Source organism: Acipenser ruthenus, chromosome 6 (genome assembly GCF_902713425.1).
Source record: "Acipenser ruthenus chromosome 6, fAciRut3.2 maternal haplotype, whole genome shotgun sequence".
Classification (NCBI taxonomy): Eukaryota; Metazoa; Chordata; class Actinopteri; order Acipenseriformes; family Acipenseridae; genus Acipenser; species Acipenser ruthenus.
This window is the reverse complement of record NC_081194.1, coordinates 74,128,946-74,147,956: the sequence shown is the minus strand read 5'-3', so window position 1 is coordinate 74,147,956 and position 19,011 is coordinate 74,128,946. Positions and strand designations below refer to the sequence as shown.

At 37.3% G+C, this 19,011-nt stretch overlaps 2 protein-coding genes across 2 annotated transcripts; one reads left to right on the top strand and one right to left on the bottom strand.

Annotated features, from left to right (window-relative positions):
* Positions 1-1,777: 1,777 nt before the first annotated feature.
* On the top strand, positions 1,778-7,827 carry LOC117410484 (Krueppel-like factor 11). Its single transcript, XM_059025798.1, has 4 exons — positions 1,778-1,973; positions 4,527-4,787; positions 5,502-6,417; positions 6,944-7,827. Exons 1-4 carry the CDS (start codon positions 1,956-1,958, stop codon positions 7,234-7,236), a joined length of 1,488 nt encoding a protein of 495 aa, XP_058881781.1. The 5' UTR covers positions 1,778-1,955; the 3' UTR covers positions 7,237-7,827.
* Positions 7,828-9,109: 1,282 nt separating this feature from the next.
* LOC117410850 (uncharacterized) lies at positions 9,110-15,515 on the bottom strand. The gene is made up of 4 exons (XM_034017740.3): positions 15,280-15,515; positions 14,276-15,061; positions 11,848-11,903; positions 9,110-10,887 (listed from the first exon to the last, which is right to left on the bottom strand). Exons 2-4 carry the CDS (start codon positions 14,855-14,857, stop codon positions 10,797-10,799), a joined length of 729 nt encoding a protein of 242 aa, XP_033873631.1. The 5' UTR covers positions 14,858-15,061; positions 15,280-15,515; the 3' UTR covers positions 9,110-10,796.
* Positions 15,516-19,011: the final 3,496 nt, after the last annotated feature.

Below are 19,011 nucleotides of genomic sequence, written 5' to 3'. Positions count from 1 at the left end.
AAGGGGTCTTATTACAATAGCGGCAGGACTATCTCAAATGGAATAAACTTTTTAATTATTTTTTTTTACTTTGGTTTCTTTATATAGTTTCTCACAGCATCCAACCCCGTGTTGAGATTATATAAGTAAAGCTTTTGTTGTTGTTTTGATTGAGTTAATTATGAAAGCTGCAGTGTCCACAAATACTTTCCTATTCCATATTAAATCATGATTCCTTGGTGTTTGTTTACCACGTGAATCTATAGCTCTGAAAAGCTGCATGCCAGTTTTTTATTGCAGCAGGCCGCCTCGTTCAAGGTGAGTAATCAGATTTGAACATTACATATTAACATATAGGATAAGTTAAGTAGCTGGAATCTCACATATTTCTCGTTTTGTAGAGGTATTATGCAGAGATAATTTCCTAACGACAATAAGATATGCATGCATTCAAGTCTAGCTGAAGCTTCCATAATTGACAACGGCTCTATCAGCAGTAATCAGTAAGTATCTGGACATAATGTGATCGTAAAGGTAAAAACAATAAATAAATAAATAAATGAAGAGATAGATTTAGCCCCCTATGAAGTGCCATGACAAACATTCCTGCTGGCTATTGGTGAAAACAATCTCCAGTGTCTGCCACCTAGACCTTCCCCTCACCTCCTTGATGGTTGGGGGTGCTCTAATGTCAGTGGCTTCTAGGCTGGGGGATGGGGACCTACTGTGGAATGTAATAGAACACAAATTGGAGCAACTAGTTAAGTTATTGGTTTAGTAAACATATATTCAAGTAATCTGCCACAATAACTGGTATACCTTCTCCTCTAAATAACTTTTATCTTTGTTTTCTTCAAAAATTCCACAGTTGATTTAGTCGTATGCTTTGGGTCATTGTTGCATTGGAAGATAAACTCTGTTAGTCAGCCTACAAGCAGATGGTATCATTGTACTGTGTAGAATGTTTTGATGCATGCTGCATTCATTCAATCTTCAATCACATGAATGTCTCCAGTCCCTGAACTACTAAAACACCCCCATATGTATTTTGGTCTTAGTTGTATTCATTAGCGGCTAATGTTCACTAAATACTTGTATTTTACATGTTTTCTTGAATTATAGTAAGTATAGGGTGTCAATACTTTTGTCTGCAACTGTTATAGTCTTATATTTCCACCACGTGACTGGAATTTTTATGACATGGAACTGGGAATGCAGTGAGTTGATGAGTGGGTTTCAACAATGTCTCTGATTAAACAGCAGCAGTTCCATGAATAAAAAAGAAATCATTGGATGTAAAGGTAAGTTCTTGTCTCCCTTTTCTAAAGATCCGTTTGTAATAAGACTGCGAGCTTTTGCAATTTCACTTTACTGGTGGTAAATGATAACTTTATGGAATCGCCAATGTTACAATAACAATAACATAAAATGTATCACAGAACACTACCTTTTACAAGAAAAAAAAAAGTGACCATATAAATATTTGAGTAAAACTTTAGCAGTTGGCTTTTTAGACACTGCTAAAACATACACGTACTGCTGTAATGTAGTGCTGTCCTGGCACGTTGAGACAGACAGATATTTGTGATGATTTCGCTGCCTCAGCGCTGCGACCTTTCCCCCAGTTTTCATGCTCTTGGTTCATCAGGTTCACTCTGACACCGCTGACACCCCCGACACGCCTTCTAGGGCCACGCACCCTATTTCCTCCAATCACCCCGCGATCATGCACTGATCACGCGCTATATATTCGCCCATTGGTCAAGAGCTTTTACACCTTTGGTTCTGATTGGTGGCGTGTTGCTACCCGCTAGGGTTCTGTATATTTTGTTTTTCTTTTTTTGTGATTAACACAGCTGAGGTTCAGAGGGTTTAATGCCGATTGTGTGTAACTGTAGGACGGTCGCGTTGGTTTTAACTTGGCGAATGTACAGTGTATTTTTATTTAAAAAGCTTGACCCTGTCAGAGCTCTGAAATGGAAGACTCGAGTTGTGTAAGTACAGTAATATCGCATGCAAATTTGAGTGTAAGCAGCAATTAGCTTATTATTTTTTATGAATGGCATATTTCATTATATATTATTTCATCAATAGCCTTTTGTTCCGCTCTAGCAGTAGAGGAAATGCTAGTTGTTATATTGTAGTTTTTCATTGTTACCCTGCTTTTTACTTTAAATGATACTAAAAGATCTTCAGGTAATGTAACTGTTACTACATTACTGTACGTTACAACTGCCGATTTATGTAATTGTAACGGGTCAAGTTTTGCAGAGATTATATTGCCATTTGTAACCTTTGATTAACAAAAAACGCTTCTGTATTAAATATTGTCATTTTTGTACATTATATATATATATATATATATATATATATATATATATATATATATATATATATATATGTATATAATTAGAATGTTTTGTCCCGAATGCAACCTACTAAAACACACACCTGCGATATTACCGTATATGTTGATTGTCATTTTGAGTAAGATTTTGCTGAATGGAATATAAAGAAAAATATCTGTAAAGCTCGGATCGTGTTTATGTGCGTTTTTTAAAATCGTGGCCACACATTGTGAAATGTGTTTCCTGTTTGGTTAAAACAAATGGAGCAGAGCAATTCACAGCACATATCCAGCCTAAGTTTGGCAAAACCGTTATTGCCGTATATTTGTGAGGGTGGTTTCAGTAAAGTCAACTACTTGTGTTACAGGAGGTGAATACTGGAAATCTATATTTCCAGATCTATTTATTTTTTTCCCCATGGATCCACGCCTGTTGGCCTCACATGGTTGTTTGCCCTGGGACGTCACACTGAAGTCCAGCAGCATATATTTTGAAATGGGAGGTTTCTGTGCTGTCGAATAAATTGTAGGGTGTGGTGTAAAAGTAGATCGGCATTTAGCAGCGCACTCTGAAACAGAGCTTGACTAGGGTGCCAGTTATAATAATCTTGTGTTAGCCACTGTCTGTGGTGGCTCGGATTGCAGACTGGACCTATTATACCTGATCTGGACTCAAGAGTAGCTACAGCAGTTTTCCTGTTTGCTGAAGGTACTTCAAACAAGAACAGCAACACCACGACGTTTTAAACCTATTCACGAGAACACGGGACCGTTATGTACTAGCCATAAATATTAGTACAGCACTAGTTTATGTACCAGTTTTTTTTTTTTTTTTCAGGTGTCATTTGTCATACAATAATCATCATGTCAGTTCATGAAGTATGACGTTTGGAGAACATAATTATATAAAATAATTTCACATAGTTTTGTTTTAAATTTTTAGCAGTGTTATTGCTTAATGAACAGATTGGTTATGTTGACCGTATTTTAAAAAGCATTCTCAGATGCGTTGCTAATGCTCTGCTGTTCTTGTGAATGGATTGCGTGTTCTGTATTCCACTCTTTGTAAGAAGTAGGTGGGGGAGAGTATATCCATGGTCGAAGAATAACCTAGCTTGCCAACAAAAAAGAAAATAATACCATAGGGTTTTTTTTTTGGTCGCCACTTTGATCACATCTGTCACCCAAACAATTTCTTGGATTGAAAGAATTTGATACATCAATTATATTTTTAAAGTTCTGTTTAATTTCCATCCAGCATGTTTTAATATTTGGAATGTCCCAGTTTAACAAAAAGCAAAGCTGGTTCTATGTCACTTCCTTGAAAGACAGAACTAAATACTATGCCCTCAAAACGACTTACTGAGCTACAGAAATTGTTTGGTGTAGATACAGTAAAAATCCATTATTATATACTACTGTAAAAAATGTAAAGCTTTCAGCTATTTCCAAATGTCTGGTGTATACTTAGGACTTCTATTTTTCGGTTTTTATTAATTTAATTTTTAGGCGGTTATTTTTAGATATTTTCGAGTTATATGTAAATATTATTTTTTCGGGGCTTTAGTTTTTTATCTACTGTAATGTATGACGTTATTGTTTTCGTTCTTTTCTGTCACAATATGTATAGTATCTCGACAGTATTTAAACACTTCAATTGTACCTTTCCTTTGCTGTCGTCCACAATGAAATCCTTATGGTCACGGGCATATTGTTATTTTATTGCGTGTTTAGCCATTTTTTTTTTATATTTAACCACAATTTGTAATTCTGTTTTAAATACTCCCTATCGTACTGTAATATAGTTTAAATCTCGTAAGCGTGTTACAGTCGTCCAATAGAAATGTACGAATGTGCTGTCACTCAGTAGTTGGGGCGGGTTTAATGTATTCAGAACGAATCAATGATAGATACAAGTCAGGAAGGAGGGACATTGCTCAGCAGAACTAAGAGTTTATTTTATTGTGGAGGTATTTTATTTATTTATTTTACGGGGAAAGGGGTCACGTAAACATGAATTGAGTAACCATTTCCAGCGTTTTTCCGGTGTTTTATCGGTTTTTTTTATCAGTTAAAAAGCCCTATGTACACTGCAGTACATTCTTGAGTATTATAACAGAAAATGTATTCAAACATTTTTTTTAGGTTTATCTCTTGAGCTGCACTACCAGTCGGTTACGCATTATTTTCTTTTGTTTAGGTTGACATAATGGATATCTGTGAATCTATCATGGAAAGAAAGCGCCACGACAGCGAGCGCTCCGCCTGCAGCACGCTGGAACAGAATGATTTTGAGGCTGTAGAGGCTCTTCTGTGTATGAGCTCCGGGGGTCAGAGGGCGCACAGGCAGGACCAGTTCAGGGCGAGGCCGCTCACCCCGGCCTCCGATTCTTGTGACTCAGTAACTCAGACAGAGACCCTCGTGGAACTACATAAGGACTTTGTTTTGTGTTCATCGCTGGTAAGTAACAGTGAGATATTGAAACTACAGTACAGTGCAATCTTTCAAAATCACATATCTGCATTGTAACAGTTTCAGAAAGTTTTGTAATTCTAATACAGGTCTGAAGTTGGGTTACTTTTGTTTTAAAACACTTGATTAGCTGCAGGGTTAGAAACTCTAGTTCTGCACCCTCTAGCCTCAATTTAGTACAGGTGTTTGAGCATTCAGGCCCTATTTAATAAAATGCACCTCTCCTATAGCTGTGTCAATATCTCTTGATAGTATATCTACAAACATACTGTGTGATCATTGGGATTTAACAGGGACCTGCTTGCTCAAATGCGTTGAAATTGTATTTCAGTAATACAGCATACCTGGAATCCAGGATGGGGTGCAGGAGAACCCTTGTTGTAAATGCACAGTTTTAGCTGAGTGGATTCTAGGCACACTGTGAAGACTCACCCAGGATCTACTTGACCCGGATAACTCATTTGCATATTTGACACAGTATTATTATTATTATTTATTTCTTAGCAGACGCCCTTATCCAGGGTGACTTACAATCTTAAGCAAATACATTTCAAGTGTTACAATACAAGTAATACATATATGTATTAACTTTATGATTATATGTAACTTTATGATTTGAGTATGTTTATCTAAACAAAGAGAATTAGCCATTAAACTGAAATTGCTGTTGGTCAATTTATTTATTATTTTCTTATCTTTTAGTGTATGACACCACCACACAGCCCTAACTCTGCGGAGGCATCCACAGCCACCTCAATCCTTACATCTTCACAGTTGACTTTTTTTGTACCAAAAACTGTCATTGCAAACTCAGGCATATGCTCAAATGGTTTATCAAGTGGCACAGTATCTGGCTGTGCAAGGCCAGCACCGGTAGATTTCACAGCCTTTTCCGCCGTGAAGTCACCCCAGCAACAGACTGCCTCCCATCCCTGCAGAGCCATGGCAACTAGCGTAATACGTCACACTGCTGACAGCTCCCCTTGCCAGCACATTCCTTCAGCAGAGCAGCACCAGCAGCACAGCAAACATACCTTCTTAAAGACTGTACAGGACTGTACGGGAAATCCTGCTGCGAACGAAATGTGTTGTTCAGAAAAACAGAACCAACAGACATTGCCTGTACTAGCACCATCATCAGTAATGCCAGAAAATAGCAGGGGAACTGAAAATAAAATTGCAGCCAGCCCCATGCCTACTGCTCCTGTGGCTAGCCCTCCTGTAATCTGCCATGCAGGCAGTCAGGCCGGAATGATACCCACTTTCATCCAGACTGCGCAGCCACAGGCAAGTAGGGTGAAACCCATTTTACCCCAGATGTCTCCTTTTTCTCAGCCATTCCTTATGGGAGGCCAAGTGGTACCACAAGGCACTGTCATGTTTGTCCTTCCACAATCCCATGTTACACCGCTTCCTCAGTGCCCACAGACTGTAATGACCCTTGGGAACACAAAGTTACTGCCCCTGGCTCCTGCGCCAGTCTTCCTGCCTTCAGGTCCCAGCTGTACGTCGCAGATGGAATTTTGTCGGAGACGGAATTATGTTTGCAACTTCCCAGGTTGTAGGAAGACTTACTTCAAGAGTTCCCACCTCAAAGCACATCTTCGCACTCACACAGGTAAATTATATATATATATATATATATATATATATATATATATATATATATATATATATATATATAATGTGTATACATAAATGTGTTAATTAGAAATAACTATAGACAGAATCAGTTGCTGATGTTTGTAGTACATGTATAGATTTCAACACTTTAAAACTAGTTAAGGAGGAAAAGTTTGTCTGTAAAAGTAGGAGCATCATGGGGTCTTGTTAATGATCTAAACAGATGGTGGTTCTTGATACCAGCACCTTGTTAATATCACTAGATACAGTACAATTACAGCTGAAGGAGGCCTGCGAATCAGTTTGAAGGTCAGGCTAGGTGTCGGGGTTGGGTGTAAGTACTGCTTCATGCTAGATCTATCTGTATTGTATATAATACGTGAATAAATATATATTTTAATGTCAGTAAAACTGGTACAAGCCTTAATAGATGTATACTGGTTATGTTCTAAGTTGGGTTATTAAAAATGTGACAAAAGGTTTTTCCTTGTTTAGGTAATTTTGTATTTGTTTATTTTTAGGTGAAAAACCATTCAGCTGTAATTGGGAAGGCTGTGATAAAAAGTTTGCCCGTTCCGATGAGCTTTCACGCCACCGCAGGACTCACACCGGAGAGAAGAAGTTTGTGTGCCCCGTGTGTGATCGACGCTTCATGCGCAGCGACCACCTGACAAAACATGCTCGCCGTCACATGACCACCAAAAGAGTTCCGAACTGGCAAACTGAAGTGGGAAAACTGAACAGGATAACCACAGAGCACTCGGCTTCAAACCATGTTCTTCCACTAGGTGTGTTTGCTCCTGCTTCAAAATAACCCATCCACTTAAATATGACAGTCGGATATGAGTCTGACGGTTTGTTGTATAGAGAGTGCTACTAGCTGATGGAAAGCAGACCTTGCACTGAACTTGCTTATCGATTTTTAAAGGAAAAATGTGCTTACTGTGTTGTAAGTAATCTTCTAAAAAAGAATGCACTCTTTTGCCAAAGTCTTTGTCTGAAGTACTCATTTATGTATGAATGTCTGAATGTATGTATCTATGTATATCTCTATATGAAAGTATGTACTGAATTGCATTTATTAATTGGAATATTTTTACGCAAATGTTAAAATGCTATGATTATGTAAAAGATTTGTAAAAAGACTGTATCCTTCACTGTGATTATGTACTATATCGCTTTACATGATATTTAATAAACATTTTTACAAAAGAAAGCTGTAATATTTCATAGCAACAAGAATTATGAAAGTAACATTTTAACAGTATCTTGAGAAACGGTTATCATTAGGCCTTCCCTGCCTTTGACTGGCAAATGAAGGCTATAATACCAATTTGATATAGGCACCATCAAATACCTGTTCGATCCTTTTGTACAATGTTTAATAAGTGTGCTTCTGTAGAAAACCATACTAGCTTATCAGTTGCTGGCTTAACTTTTCTAAATCATTAATGAAAACCATCTGGCTGTGTCGCTGTCCAAACAATAACAATATACTGTATTCCAATGTGCTTCCATTTCAACCTTTGTCAGTGGATTTTATTTGTTATCAAATTATTTATCAACCAGTCATATACATGATATTGTGATTCGGTACTGCTATACTAGATCTAAGCAACGGTAAGGTTTTTCTATAGGTGTTATAAATGTTGTCAAGTATAGAGAGTGAATGGGTAGATGGGTCTTTGGCTTTCATCTGTTACCCGGTAACAAGACCCAGCCAATCGGAGTCCAGATTCACAGGCTGTGGTTGTGGAGTTGTGTTGAGAGGGTAGGCTACTGTAATTGGTTGTCTTGCGAAGCAGATGCTATACCACAGTGTCACATTCCATTTTGTGCACAAAATAAGTTCAAAGGTATTGCTCTGAATGGGGAAGTGTATAGTTGGAAAGGTTAATTGATGACGCAATATGATGAGGTTAATTTTATGACGCAATATAAAAGCACGAGTCCTGAACAATACTGTGGGTGCATTGGAGACATTCCTCCTCCATCAGCATTTCCATTTCCGGATTGATTCTGTTTTGCTTTATCCGTCAATATCGAGCTCCTAGTTCCTTATGAAGCCTTTTTTGCATGCAAATTTAAAACTAGAAACACATTTGACTATATATTTAAAACCTTACAGGCTATTTACTGATTACTTTTATTTTCTTCTAAAACACAATAAACCCAGCACCTGTTGCTGCTCATCACAACGTGAGCTCATTTCACAGAATGACCGTATCTTCCAGTGTATACCAGCTGTATGTAGGCTTTTACTATTGGTACCCTGCACACTCCAAAACTTTGTATCCACTGATGCTACGATTATTCTACTGAAATGCTGCTTTTGTGCACCACTTGGCACAATTAATTTGACTAGTTTCTTTTTGTATTTGTGCTAAATTAACTTGACCTCTCTCAAGAAGTCATGGAAAAATGTGTGAAACTGTGCAGTGGTTTTGTAACGTGGACTAATTCCACTTGTGATTTGAGCCATAATCAAACCGCATGGGACCTCCTATAAATGTGTTTATTTATATTTAAGTATCCCTGTAAAGAGAGCTTATATATTTTTGTCAACCAGACTACATATTGGTAACACTTTGGGAGACATCAACTCCACCCTTCACTTTGACCTTTATATATACAATGCAATAAATCAATTTAAAGGAAAACATTACAGTAGAACAAGCAATGTAAATTGCAGAATTTTTATTGACATTTCTACATAGCGCATCATCACACTGAATACATGTTTTATAAACTAGATTACGCATAATAAAGCCCAGTGAAAACAGCAGACACAAAATATTTGTTAAGAGAAGGATGTCTTGCATAGGATGTCTTGCATATCTGAATCAATTGGGATTTCTATTTAAAAAAATGAGTGAATGCAAACTTTCACAGAAAGTTTTTGTCGTTTTGTGGACATCTGATGTTAACAATGCAGGGTACTCTAAATAGATCTTATTGAAACTATAAAATAATTACATTAGGCTGCATTTTACTTTAGGGATGCATAAGAAAGCATTTCTAAACATCCTTTTAAAGGTTTGACACATTTAATGGAAGGTCTTGCAATAAAGCAGTTAGCCCTGACTTTTTTGTTTATGATTTCTCATTTATCACATTTTCAAGCCCAATGAGATTCCTACCTCAGAGCTCATGAAACTGGTTTTAAAAAATGCAATTATATACAACCCCCAGAGACAACAGTGTTCATGTTTTAAAACACTTCGTTGCACCAGTCTCCTGATATTAGTAATAACATAACTGACACTTAAACTAAACCGTTTCCAACCATGCTAACAACAACGAGTGGACATGGTGCTTCAAAAAAAGATTACAAAACTTTAAATTACATACTTATATCAGCGGGATGTATTTTTGTAAGAAGTACATTTGATAAATTGGTTACAAATTGAAAAAATGTTTAATGAATAATATTTTTATGAATAACTTGTTTTATTAATCAATAGGAAATAAACCAGCTGTCGCTTTCCTGCAAATAGATACAATGAAATCTAAATGGTTGTACTTCATTTTAAAATACAGAAGGTGGCGCCAATGAGGTACACAGACACAGCAGCTTGGTCGACATTTGAGTCGTCTGGGATTTCCCTCCACAACTCCAGCTGAATAATTCAGGCTTTGTGGAGTGGCGTGCCTTCTCAGGCTAGCATAGCACAATTAAGATATTTTGGGCGAAGTCAGGAAATGAAGCATACTGAAAGAGGCTCAAATAACTCAAACGCCAGAGTGCAGAGTTAGAAAAACATTCTCTCCCTCAGTTTCGACATTATGTTTAATTTGTGTGCTGTGATATCAATGGATTGAGGCACATAATAAAATGGTTCTCGCTCAGTTTTCAGACCATGGAATTAATATTTTCCATGCAGTCAATATGGACAAATATTAATGAATTTGTTATGCAAATGTCATCCCTGGCATATTATGTTATAGATATATACATATTATAAAAGCTGCATATCCCTGTTGCACATCAGTTTCATTGTTGACTGGCAAGGCAGCAGATCTGATCCTTCTTTACAACAGGCGCTTGGTTGGCAGGTGCTTCTGTATCCAAGACTGCACACATTTCTGATTTCATGAGGAACAGTCAATAAAGGAATAGAAGTGATAATCACAACTCACTTCAGAACAATGTCAATACCTTTCAGGAATCAGTGCTGTCATACACCTGCCCTATGTCAAGAATTCTGTCATTACAAATTACCAAAGGAGTCTTGCCTTTCCTACACAAAACATCACATGTTTGACACATTAAACAGATTCTGTATTTAGTTATTTCTTGAATCAGTTCACCACCTCTTTGAACAAATGCAATGTAAAGTGCCTTTGTGTTGATATGTTGACTTCATCTGCTTATCAGCTGTACTCTCGTTCTATGCTGGACATGAGTTCCTCTTCAAAGCCGTCATAGAGAACTGGGGCTGGATTCTTACTGCTGCTGTGCAATCTGAAAACGACAGGGAGTAGAAGGAAGGCAGTAGAATATTCTGTGATATTATAGGTGTAATTGCAGGGGAGTGTATGACGGAAGTAAACAGGCTGTGGGTGTCACACCATGAGTGTCATATAACCTAAACACAGAAGCACGCCTTCCTATAATATTGTATGCCTTCCTAAAATAGTATATACTGCTTTACTGTTAATATACAAGTTAGAAAACCATAGCAACTGTTATTGAGACCATCTGCTCGTGAACTGCTAGTTGGATTTCCATGGACCAATGCAGGACCACTTGTTATGATATTCCATTACACCTTCTGTGGATGGAAGTCTGTAACTTTAATGGCAGTGACATTTGTAATCTGTTATTTTTATCCTTGGAAAGCTATACAGAAGCACCCCAAAACAGTCAGTTTCTATAAAATAATTTTAAATAATTATGTGCAATTATGTAATAATAATAATAATAATAATAATAATAATAATAATAATAATAAAACAGTAAAGCTAGGTTCTTAAAAAAAGGAAAATATTCTTGATGAAAATAAATTGCATGCATTATTAAATACAATTTCCACATGGTTTTAGAGAAAGACTTTTAAAGGTTGAACAAATGGTTGTTGTACACATTAAAGCAAATAAATAAATACAAATAAATAATTAACGGATGTATTTCTTTGTGTGATTTATAGATACTTTGTTTTATTCCAGGCTACTGGCATGGAACGACACTACAGACAATAACATCCCCGTTGTTTTACGTAAGTTTTTACATTAAGTAATCACAGAGAGGACAGACTGGTGTTGATTAAATGGTAATTCCAAATGTTTTGTTGTTTCCTATTTATCTCTCTAGCTATTTATTTGTGTTGAAGTTATGAGGAATGAATTTCTTTTAAATGAATTATATGTACTTGATTTTATACATTGAGCGGCAACTGAATAATATGTTGAGCAAGGTACTCACATGTCTGCCAAATTGTTGTTCTTCAAATCTTGGGTCTTTCCCTGCTTCTGGGAGTCCTTTATATTAATAATGAGGGTACGTTAGTATGTTTACAGGTAAAAAATAAAAGAAACATAATCAACATACACACACACACACACGCAACATAGTTTTCAGTCACATATCAGAAAATGATTGCCCCAGAGAGAGGGCAACACTGACTGGCAGGGATTGTATTGTTACCAAATTGTTACCAAAAGCACACACCTGTCCGCGGGTGGGAATTACTTCCTGTGAGGATAGTTTCCATCAATCAGACCTATAAAGCCTGGCGGGACTGTGTGAAGCAGGAAGAAATATTAAATAAATAGAAACTTAACCACAAGGTTAAACTAGAAAGAGTGCAGGTGACTGCAAAATTCTCTATAAGGACAGAATTGCATATTTTGATAGATAATGTTTACCATATCAAATTTCATTATTATTAGTTTATTTAGCAGACGCCTTTATCCAAGGCAACTTACAGAAAGACTAGGGTGTGTGAACTATGCATCAGCTGCAGAGTCACTTACAATTACGTCTCACCCGAAAGACGGAGCACAAGGAGGTTAAGTGACTTGCTCAGGGTCACACAATGAGTCAGTGGCTGAGGTGGGATTTGAACCGGGGACCTCCTGGGTACAAGCCCTTTTCTTTAACCACTGGACCACACAGCCTCCTTAATCGTATTGCTTCATGCAATACGATTTGAATATGATGCTCTCCTCCATCTTGCCGGTTCTTGCTTCATGCTGCCTGGATCGATCTCCATCCCACTTCTAACGCCAATGTAGCATGTCGGCAAGGCAGAAGAGACAGCGGAGACGCTCTTGGGAAACTGACACTCTTTATTGATGCTGCTCTCGCTGGCAGGTTCAGAGTTGACAGCTCTGACAGCAACTCTGCTTCCAGGAACAAAAGTGACCCAAACTGACCCTTTTATGCAAATGAGGGTGCAGAAACCCACACACATTCTATTGGCCCTGCCCTTGAACTGGACCCCAGAATAGATTCAATTCTTTTAGCCTGTCTGCATACGACATGCCTTTTAAACCCGGGATAATTCTGGTCGCTCTTCTTTGCACTCTTTGTAGAGCAGCAATATCCGTGACCAGAACTGAACACAATATTCTAAATGAGGTCTTACTAATGCATTGTAAAATTTTAACATTACTTCCCTTGATTTAAATTCAACACTTTTCACAATATATCCAAGCATCTTGTTGGCCTTTTTTATAGCTTTCCCACATTGTCTAGATGAAGACATTTCTGAGTCAACATAAACTCCTAGGTCTTTTTCATAGTTCCCTTCTTCAATTTCAGTATCTCCCATATGATATTTATAATGCACATTTTTATTGCCTGCATGCAATACTTTACACTTTTCTCTATTAAATGTCATTTGCCATATGTCTGCCCAGTTCTGAATGCTGTCTAGATCATTTTGAATGACCTTTGCTGCTGCAACGGTGTTTGCCACTCCTCCTATTTTTGTGTCGTCTGCAAATTTAACAAGTTTGCTTACTATACCAGATTCTAAATCATTAATGTAGATTAGGAATAGCAGATAACCTAATACTGATCCCTGTGGCATACCACTGGTTAAATATTTATATATTCCATTATAAACTGCCCTATGTTGTTAATGATCATAGAAAAAAAAACCGTTATGGAGTAATCTAATTTGGGAACTTGGGAAAATGCTGTTTACGTCTTTAAATTGAATCATGGCACGGAATATGTCGACCGTTTCCTTTATTAAACAACTGGTCTGCGAGATATTTACGATTTTCAATAGCCTACAGATATTTGTACGTGTAAGTGTGTAGATATTTAGGTTTTATATAAAATGAGTTTAATGTATTTTTAATGTAAGAATTTTAATTTTGCAACACATATGGTAGCTGCGTGGCAACTGTTTTTACAAGACTTGTACATGGGACAGGAATTCTGACAGCGTAGCAAAAATGTACTGAGGATAAAGAGCCATTCATATTTTTTTTAACTACTGTAAATAGCGTCAGCTATAAATTCCAGTTTAATTAATACACAAACCTGTCCTGAACTGCAGAATTGTTACAATTTACATGTCGAAACACTGCTACAAACTATTGTATCAATAGGCAAATTAAGAGAATTATAAGAAAACTGATAATAATAGAGAAACGTTTTTTTAATAAATACAACAGTAACTAAACAAATATCTGTGAATAAGCCTATAGCCACACCACTGATTCAATTCGTTCTCGATTCTTACTTTTACATCTAGTAATAAATAACGCAGGAGGACAATATGCAGAAATAATTTTTCCCAGTGAACAGACAGTATAGAATCAACATGGCATACGATTAATTGATGTTAAGAAACTTTGTGAATTAACAACTCTATGTTGGTTAATTTGTCACTTACATTTCTCTGCATGTTTTGGCTGCAGGTGTCTCTGTTGTTAAATACCGGTATGTTGTTTTCCGAAGGACTGACCACCGTGCCTTCACACATCTGGACGCGGTCGTAGTGTTGTACGTCCTTTGAGCCAAAGAGCCCAAAGGCAGTCTGTTTGTTAGTTCTCATCTGGTCCACTTTCTGAATATAAGGCGTCGAATTAAAGTCAGATTCCTTGTACACCTGTCTTGAATTACAAAAACTGTAGGTGTTTGATCTGAGAAAGGAGTTATTTTGATGTTTTCTGCTCGAGTAAAAATCACGACTTTCGTATTCTGCCAAAACTCTATCTAGTTCCCCTTCTATGTCATCTTCATCGTCGTCGATTGAAAAATCAGAGTCGTGTCCTTCGCTGTGGCAGCCCAGGCCAGTCCTGTTGCTAGACTTGCTGAAGTCGGAAAGTTGCTGAATCTTGTAGGATTTATACAAGCGCTTTTCCTCTTTGGGATCACAGTCACCTCCATTCCTTTCTTTATTATTTATGTACATATGATCTTCTTTTTGTAATCCAGATGAAATCTTTTTCTCTCTGCTGCTTCCACTGCCCATGGTGTTGTCCTCTGTGAGATTATACAATAAGTGATTTAGCTGTTGTCAAAGTCAATGCAATGCGTGAGATTCTGGTGGTGGTTACATTTTCTCTGATGTCTGAGATGTGGTTGAATTCCCCTGCCTTCCACCAAAGGGCGATTCGCACATTGAGTAAGTTAAAATGTAACTTCTCCACTTAGGCTGACATCAGAACTGGGAAGACTGAACAAAGGAAAATAAAATAAAAACAATAAAAAAAATAGAAATACATTCATCACGTTTTCCTTTGAAAACTAGTGTAAAAAGTATTACGAGGTACAAACTTTATTGCCCAAATAACTTTGTTGACTATTATTCTAAGACAGAAGACAGTCTACAGTTGAAAGATAAACATAGTTTTTGACACAGCAGCAGTAGCTAACTGGAAGAAATGTTCTCACGCTGAAGTTAAGCTGAAACTCTGCCGTGGTGCTCCCAATCCATCTGGATGCATCTGGCTGAAAAGACCTCACTGTTTACACAGACCCGCATACCGCGCTCTTCAGTTAGTATCGCAGAAGACGGAAAGAAAACACTGCTTTCAGCTGCCCTTGCTTGTGCAGCTCGGGGGCGTTTGACTGCACTCTTGAGAGTGCGGTGTCTCCTTCACGCAAAAGAAGGTTTACACAACAAAGTGCTCCAATGCACATATATAAAAAAAAAGATTACATAACCTAAATAGAATCTAGTGGTCGTCCCACGGGAAGCACGCCCCTATCCAAAAATGAGATGTCTTAAACATGTTTAACCATTTTATTCAGGAACAGTTGTGTATTCATTTACCACAAGAAAAAGAGCTACCATTTTCTTGCTGTACACTTAAGATTGTGTTCAATACAACCCTAATTAAACATCAGATAAATGTTGACGTTGTATAATGATTCTGTATTAAAGTTAGCTAAAATAATGATTACATTAAGATTGTGATGCAGTTAAATTATCGATTTACATAGATATAAATAAGACATATGAATCAACATATGAATAATAAACCTAAAGTAAGCCTTAAGCATGGTACTTCAAATAACTTCCATTTTAGAAGACCTGTTAGCAAACAACAATAAAAAAGTGATTCATTTGATGTTAAATCTTTTTCAAAAGGTTCATTGTTTGTTGTTGCCATTATTCCAAGTGCTTGTTGAGTTTTACAGCTAAGGTCATGACCCCTTTCAGTATGTTCTGCACATTAGCCTATATTAAAAGTGAATAGAAACAACGGTAAGATGGGTAATCATTTTCATTTAAAATCAGAAGCCTTGGGTGTTCTATACTCTACAGGACCACCATGGTTATGTATTGGTTTGGAATGACAAATCTGAAGAAAGTTAAAATTGTTCTGGAGGTACTGTATGCAGTACCTCATTCTGCAATTATTGCAACTTCTAATACCTGTAAGCTGGTGGTGGAAATATATAGCAAAGTTTCTATTCTCAAGAACAGTCCCTGTCTATTGAGCATTTCTTTCCTTGAGAAGTGTCAGTAACATGTGCAGCCTTGGATATGAAACACAACAACTGCCAACCTGTCACTAACTGTCTGTTCAATATGTTATATTGTCTATTGTGATTAAGAAACTTTCTACAAGATATGTACATAAAGACTACAAGTCAGGGATTCGACTAACATGACATACTAATAATCCTCTCTCTGTGGCCATTCAAGACCCTGTCTTATCAGATAAGTATTCAGAGGTGTGAAGAGACCACGCTACTTATTAAATTCAATATTAACACACTCGAAGAAAACAAGAACTCAAACAACAATTACAAGAGTTAGAAATATTCAAAAGTTCTAAAGTCCTTTTTTCTTTGAGAACAAACTGATCCAAATTAAATTTTGCCGCAAAAAACACCAAAAAAAACAAAAAAAAAAACACTAAAACAAAATTGCTACTTAACCCCCTTAATCTAGGGTTTCTCATTTCCATGTTTTGGAAATTATGCTTTTAATCTTTTAAAAAGCATAATCCTGATTTCTGTTGTATTCCATGTAGAAAAGCAGACAGCATGTATTACAATGCCTGCATATTCCTCAAGTTTAAGGCATCCTTGCGTTCACATTACACCACCTGTCACTGACAATGACTGGGTCATTTTGTACATCTGTGTTCGACTGATGCGTTTTATTGCCCTGGCTGAAAAGGGCACTTCTGGTTTGTTCTTAATTGAATTGCTCCTGGGTATTTCGACGGAGACTGATTGGAGTTACACTTTGTGTGACGCTAGAGAGGCACATTCCATGCGCAGATCAGGGGCATCCCAGTGATCATCGACAAAGCCTTTCTTTAGCTCTCCTTTCCCAACAAAGGACCAGTGAGCGAATTCCGCTCTTGTTCCATTATTACATCTGGGGCAGAACCCAGACCCAATCCATCCTCTGTGTTTGTCGACCTTCACTGTTGGAATGTACACAGAAACGTCTGAAGAGAATCTGTATTGACCATCTTCACTGACGTTGGTTATTAAGTTGTTTTCCAACATGTGCGAATATTATGCCTAAAACCCTAAAAAAATAAAAAATAAAAAGTTAGCTTCTCATAATGCTGTATCTTGGAATAGGAGTAGCTTTACTTGTCAAGCAAACGTTGTTTAAACTGAGTACCTGTCTACTCTGTGGCCATTGAAGACCCTGTCTCATCTCATATTATTATTTATTTCTTAGCAGACGCCCTTATCCAGGGAGACTTACAATTGTTACAAGATATCACATTTTTTTTACATACAATTACATTATTTTTTACTCATTATTTTTACATACAATTACCCATTTATACAGTTGGGTTTTTACTGGAGCAATCTAGGTAAAGTACCTTGCTCAAGGGTACAGCAGCAGTGTCTCCTACCTGAGATTGAACCCACGACCCTCTCGTCAAGAGGCCAGAGCCCTAACCACTACTCCACACTGCTGCCCTATAATGCCACCCCAATCGGAAAACATTTCGAAAATGTAAAAGTAGGCTGGTCTTTAAAGAAGCCCATTCTGGGCCTGAAGTGTCTGAAGTGGTAACCAAATGGATGTAAATCAACAACTGCATATTACCCATTCAAATTTCGAAGTGCTCTAAAACTGTAATCCCTTTGTCATCACACAAAGGGAGTGACTGCTTGTGGCACTAGTGTATTTATCAGTTACCCATCCATAATTCATATATATAGTATGACCAAACATCTGATCTTCCAATTTAAAAAAGCTAGGAATCTTTGGAAAACTGGCACTGAAGTTGCTTATGAAAGCACTTTGGTTTTGAGGAGAACCCAGTAATATAATATTATCCACAGCAGGAAAATCAAATTAAGGGTGAGACTGGCAGTAAAAGAAGAGCTCTAGTTTGGCAGCCTGACAGTATTATGGCTAAAATATAATCATATCACGTACTTACAGCAGATGCTGTAGTGCTCTAGCCAGAAGAACATACCTTTGTCACCATAGCGATTGATTAATCATTCACTTTAATACATGAAGTGTTTAACCAACACAGTTTGGATAAGAAGTCTCCCAGGGTGCTTGTAAAATGGACCACTACCACCTGTCTGCAGTTCAATTATAATGCATTTATTCACTCAAATAATGGACTGCATAATGATATTTAACCACAGACTCATGCACATTACACATTACACATTGCAGATTACACATTACACAGCCTCCCAGGATGCAGAACTCAATGGGGTTCTTATCCATGGTAAACAAACCTGCTTTTAATATGTTTTTTTTTTCACCATGGCAGTGGTTGGTCCAGACAACTGTCAATACTGGCGTTCAGTATCTGATTAATTAATAAAAGTCGTTTCCATTCGGTGGCCTTAAGGGGATGTATGTGTATGGAGTTTTGTCAGGCTTGGACCAAGTGGACACCTGACAAAACATCTGTCACTTTCACCTTTGTTTTCCATCCTTTCCAAGAGGCCAAGAAGTGACTGGACATTGAAACAGATGACCCTTTGACTGTTTCAGAGGGAGGTCACTTTCAGGGCCAGGTTCAGGGTAGGGTCAAGAGGACACAAGTTTCTTTAAGTCGTAAAGGAAGGAGCACTGAAGTCATTGTTTAATTTTATGTTATGACAGTGCTCTGGTCTTCTTTGTAGAAATTATCCCAAAAAGGAATAATGGAGTAGGCCCATTTAGCACTGACA